Here is a 6,159-nt window from a genome sequence, read left to right as displayed (position 1 = left end):
GGGGGGAGGGAGGGTGTGAGAGAGAGAGAGAGAGAGAAAGAGAGAGAGAGAGAGAGAGAAAGGGAGAGAGAGAAAGGGAGAGAGAGAGACTGAGGGGTATAACAAAACAGAGCACGAGCATACGTTGCTGTTAATTTTCAATTATTTTGTCATTAGTTCAAAGGTATTTCGACTCCCGAATATCTCCTGTTTTCCCCGCCCTTGCAGTGTAGCAGGTCACGAATAATTTGATCAGCCACACGGAAGGTCAATGTCAGTACCACAGTAGGGCTCGAATTATAAGCCCGCCCCTCTATGAGTTCTTCCATTGAGTTCTGCGTGCTGGGGGAGGATAAAGGGCTTCGGCTATGTTTGTTTGAATTACAGCAAATCGACATCGGTCACTTAGACCTGGGTAAAAATCAAGATAGACAAACAGACAGAAATAATGATAAGAAAAAGAGTAGTTTACAGTTGATCTTGACAGCGGTGCCCTCCCTCCACCAACAATAGATCTTTGAAATGCGTATTAATGTGCCTAGTAAAACATTAAGCTTAACATCAGCCGCTCTTGAATATTAGCAATATAACGTATTGTGTTTGGTCGCAGGTGCGTTGATTGTAATCATCATAATTCATTTTCTTTGGCAATGGATGTTTTGAATTTAACAAAATAATCCACTGTGCATGACATCAGGTGAGCAAAATGTTAGCAACATAATTCACTGCTCTAGATAACAGGTACGCTAAATGTAAGAAACACAACCATTTGTTAACACGCGCTTTGTGCGTTAGCAACATATTTGTGTCTTTCGGAACAGGTGGTTTGAAAGTTAAATGGTATTGAGTTTAACGCCTCTATCAAGACTCTTTGGCTATTTAAGAGGTGAGACCTCCGAGCCAAACGTCTGTCTACGAAAGGATTGCGCCAAATAGGAAATATGTGTCAAATGCTTTTCCAAGCGACAAAAAGTCGGCTCGAGCTGAGGCTCGAACCCACGGACCCGCAAACTCACGATTATGGGTCCAGTACCAAAACCACTTAGCTCCCAGCGCCTTTGGTTTGAAATTTAACAATATAACATATTTTAAATAACAGAACGTTGGCAGCATCCTTGGAGACAGAAGGTTAGTTGCATAACTCACTATCCTATGTCTTCGACTACAGGTGCTCGAGAAGGGAAATCAAACCCCAGGCTGTCCTGGGGGTGACCGACATCAAGACAGGAAGCAGCAGCAGTGTATGTGGCGTAGAAGTGACCAAAGACAACTGGCAGAAACCGGTTACCATCCCTGTCAAGGCCACTATAGATAAGGTCATCGACAGGGACCAGACCAGAGTTATTCAAGTTTCCATTAGAGTGACTGGCAAGGTATAAATTATCCAACTTTATTTTTGCAGGAGTGCTATGTATGTTTTTTGTCTTTACATGAATAAGTTAAGGATACAGATTCACTCATACAGTATTCTATTTCTTAAGCCGTCCCAACAACAAGAATAAAAGGTGATGTCGGTAAAAATTTTGGAATGCCTCGTTGATCTGGAATCTCGTTCATCCAAACCCTAGCTCGGCATAATTACGCCTTAGACAACCGCGCCCCAATATTCTTAATACTTAACTTTACTTTTATCCGCCGCTTATACCCTTTTGGGGGTCGCGGGAAGAAAGAGACGTCTTTCTGCTACCAGCCGGAGAGCTTGGGTAAGGGGGATGCCATGAGTTGTTAATGTTTCCCTGACTCCATCTATCCAGGTCTTTCTCGGTAGCCCTCCAGCCTTGTTGCCTTCAAATTTTTTATATAGGCACGTTGTGCTGGGTGGTGTGTTGGTAATCGCATGAGATGTCCGAATCATTTGATTCTTTGGTATTGGATGTGATAAATTACATCATTTGTGCCCACCATTTCTCTGATTACTGTGTCTGTGTTTCTAATTTGGTCTCGCCTGGTCTTGTTTACAGCTTTTCTAAGGCATCGCTTTTCACATGTTGTAATTCTTTGCTCTGATGTCTTGTTCGTGGTCCATGTTTGGCATTGGTAGGTCAGTGTTGGGATGAATTTGGTGTTGATCATTTTGAGTTTTGTTGTCATGGGGTTGTTAGGATGTTTCAATAGTGGAGTAAGCTGGTAACTAACATTATTGGCCTTTTGTACTCGTGTATCAATTTCTCTGTTCAGTCACCCATCCTCTGTGAATATTCTTCCGAGGTACTTAAATTCTTGGACCTGTCTGAGACTGTTGTTGATGATGTGTATCCTGAGTGGTCCTGGCTTTCTGCTGTCTCTGTTTTGTTGATGTTGATCTTCATGTCATAGTAGTTGCATTCTTCGTTTAATCTGGTGGTGTGATGTTGGAGACTTCGTTCATTTTTATGTGCCAGGCTTTGGTCATCAACGAAGAGTAATTCATTTAGGGCGTCTGGTTCTGTGTTGGCCTCTTCTGTAATTCTATCCGTATATGATAAATAGTAGTGGTGATAGGACACAACCTTGTCTTACTCCGGATGTTATCTCGAACCATTCTCTGAGTCCCTCCGTTCTTACTGTACTTATGCTGTTCTCGTAAATGGCACGGATTGGCTGGCCTCTTATAGTGTAGTTTTCAAGTTCTTTCCACAGCTTATTTCTGTTCACTCTGTCGAACGCTTAATATTCTTAATAAAGCATTAACTACTTAGGTGTCATAGGTCAAGCAGAATGATCTGCCCTCGGCTATTAGAAACACTTGACCCCGTCTCTGGAGGTTCATTTCCTTTTAAGCAAAGCAGACAGCTAACGAGAAATAACACCCCCCTCTCCCCCTTTCTCTCTATCTCTATCTCTTTCTCTCTCTCTATGTCTCTCTCTGTGTGTGTGTGTGTGTGTGTGTGTGTGTGTGTGTGTGTGTGTGTGTGTGTGTGTGTGTGTCTCCCTCTGTATTTGTGTCTTCCACTCACCTTCCTTTCCTACTTTCTCCCTCACTCATAAACATCACTGAGTGTCAAGCTGGAAACATTTGTAAAAATGCGTACAGTAATATGGTGCTTGTCTACCCCCGTTCAATATCTTCGTGTACGTTATTCTTGGTCTAACCTGCCTCAGCACCATTCTATTTATATAGTGAGAGCAAGATTTCCAAGACCTTTTATGTCTATTTAATTTTTTTTTTAAACGGCTCACTGGAGTTTCTTTCAGCATCACCTCATTTGGTTTATTTTCCTTTTATAAAATTCTCAAATCTCCGAAGAAACCTTATCCCTGCTGCTCTGAGTTTTCTTTGTCGCTACTTTGGGTTATAGTCCAGCATTCACGACCGTGTAGAAGGGTTGACCAGACCTAGCCTTTTAAAACGTTTATGTTGACTGTCTTTGTGACCCTGTCCTACCTCATCTACTCGTTTCATCCTTAAGTTGCACAAAGCACACACACTCTTCTTTTGTGCAAAATGCTACTACTTCAAACACTCACACGCGTACATGTACGCGCATGCACACACACCCATAGACACACACATACACACACACACGCCCATACACACACACATACACACGCACCCATACACACACATATACACACACATACACACATACACACATACACACATACACACACTCACGCACACGCACACACACACACACACACACACACACACACACATACACATAAATACAGAGAGAGAGACACACAGAGAGAGAGGGAGAGACTGAGCGAGAGAGAGAGAGAGAGAGAGAGAGAGAGAGAGAGAGAGAGAGAACAAAACAGTTATCTACATGTTACCATCCTTCATGCAACCCTCCATAGATCACCGGCACCACAGAAACTCACGAGATAGGTAAAGTTCCTGTCAAGGCCATTGACAGAGACCGACGTGCTCAATGCTCATCTGTCAACGACCCTCACATGAAGACCTTCGACGGAGTGTGAGTATCATAGTGTCGGCAAACAGTTCAGTTGTTCTAAGCCCAGAAAACAGTATGTTTTTCAGTCTTTCATTTTTTTAAAATCGTACCTACATAATTTGTGTCTTCCTGCATTTTCTAACCTTAATTGGAATGTGAATTTTAATCAGATATTTCTCGAGTACATACAACAATGGTTTTTGTATCACAGATTAACACATTGCAATAATGTTGTGTGTTTTCCTCCAAAAACTGTTGGCTTAGTACATTTAAACTCCAGCCGATAATATACTGTTTGCTTGCTGAATATTATATTATATGAAGAGAAATTCCTTTGAAGGTAAAATCTGACGACTTTGGATCAATATAAATGTCCTGGAAACTAAAGTAGTTCGATTCAGTGCGACACTAGACCAGTGTAATGTGGAAGGGAGAAAAGTAGTCCTGTAAAGTCGCCGCCCTACCGATAAACAAAAAGGCTGCTCTTATTGGCCCACATGGGCAAATAAGCTGAGGCTAATTGGCCCACATGGGCCATTTAATGCATTGTTTTTCAAAGTATTTCATACATGGTTTTGTCCCAACTTGTTCTCTAACTTCTTAGCTATTGTTCATCTTTTTATTTTTAGCATTAGATTGTAAAGCTATACATTCTCAATTTAAAATATGTGATTGATGGACTAATTTGTTGAGCTATTTTTGAAGATGAGAGGACTTTCGTTCTTTCTCTAGATCTAGCTTTAATAGCTTTTGATTATCAAGATTAGATAAGAAATAATAAATACGGCTATTACTATTAGCATTCTGTATCCTTTATGATAAAAATGAGTTTTTGTTATCTTTTGGGATCTTGCTGGTTTGGGAGTCATTCAAGATCTAGACCTATATTTCCCTAATATTATAGTAGAAATTGACTTACTTTCAGGTGTAAAATATAATATTAACTTAAGCCTTAGAGAAGTGTATAATTAAAATACAAAATAATTTCTCTGATATTTAATGTGGATTTTGCTGTTGTATTGTCATTTAAAATTATCATTTGAGGATGGGGGGGGGGGTTGGGCGCGGCGCCAAACACAGGGGAGATAACTCGCAATTTTGTGGGCAAATAGTAAATGTTCTGGGGGAAATTGTATGTGCCCCTGTGGGCCAATAAGCACTCCGAAACCCCAAAAACCCCACCTTTTTGACACAACATTTACTTTGCTTTTTATTTTTATTTTTTAGAGAAAATTTTCGTAATCGCTTAGAAAGAAGATGAAAACAGCTTCTCCTTCTGTCCACACGGGTTCATTTTGGCATCCGATAACCTTCTCTACGTTGAAAAAGATGGGATGAAAAGAGAGGGAGGGGTTGGAGGTTGGGTGATGTCTAAACAGAACATTAATAATATGTTCATGGCATAAATCGTAGTCCTTTGTGTTAACATTCGACATTTCTCCCTGATTTTTCTCTTCACATATTTTCTGTTGCCTTGTTATCCTCAGTCGATACAACAACTTTGTCCCCGGGGAGTTCGTTCTGTTCAAACACAAGACTTTACCGTATGAGGTACGTACAGGGCAAAGCTCGCTCTACATGGTTCACTCCCCTCTCGTCACCACTTAGATCGTGAAGAGAGAAGGTTCTTGGACCAAGTCTGACAAAGCCAACCTGGGCTGGGTGGAATACCAGAAGGGCGGATATAGTACAAATAGATATACAAATACTCAAAATATTTATGTATATATACTGTAGAGTCAAATAAAACTTGAGAATGCATTCGCCTAATCATCACGTTAATGTCCCGTACAACCCATTCATGCAGCATACCAATCAAAAGCTTATAAATACATTCTGCATCATCTGGCATATTGTTAATAGTTCGTATATGATAGGGGTCGTCAGAGATATGGTCATTCAAAATTAATCTTACTCAATCAGAATTGGCAAAGTTGTGCGAAAGCAAAGAAACTTTAAAGTGCGTTTGCACGTGCATTGAGGTGCATCAACATTGGTGAAATGGATTTATATGGCATGTTAAATGAATGGAAAATGTTGTCTCTGCAACAAACATTATTGTATTACGATAGGGTCAAACAGATTGGAAAAACAGAGTAGTCACAAATCGTACAACGCAAAACATGGATTTAATACATTTTGTATTGTAGATTATATATTAATGAGTCAGATGATGCAGAATCTGTTAACCTTCAAATTCATATGCTGCATGAATTGGTGGTACAAGGTTCTAACATGATGATTAGGTGGATACATTTCGAATTTATTTTGGACGCCACTGTATATATACTGATATATATAT

General features: G+C 40.3%; 1 protein-coding gene across 1 annotated transcript in view; it reads left to right on the top strand.

Annotated features, from left to right (window-relative positions):
* LOC106011603 overlaps positions 1-6,159 on the top strand; it is a gene marked incomplete in the record, with an annotated part of 37,856 nt that overhangs the window by 5,573 nt on the left and 26,124 nt on the right. The window contains 3 exon segments of the mRNA XM_013081800.1: positions 1,148-1,352; positions 3,760-3,878; positions 5,345-5,408. Of these exon segments, the coding sequence (XP_012937254.1) occupies positions 1,148-1,352; positions 3,760-3,878; positions 5,345-5,408 (388 nt within the window).

Source organism: Aplysia californica, unplaced genomic scaffold, assembly GCF_000002075.1.
Source record: "Aplysia californica isolate F4 #8 unplaced genomic scaffold, AplCal3.0 scaffold00007, whole genome shotgun sequence".
In the NCBI taxonomy this organism is placed as follows: domain Eukaryota; kingdom Metazoa; phylum Mollusca; class Gastropoda; order Aplysiida; family Aplysiidae; genus Aplysia; species Aplysia californica.
The sequence above is the reverse complement of the archived record's forward strand: the minus strand, read 5'-3'. Positions and strand labels throughout refer to the sequence as shown.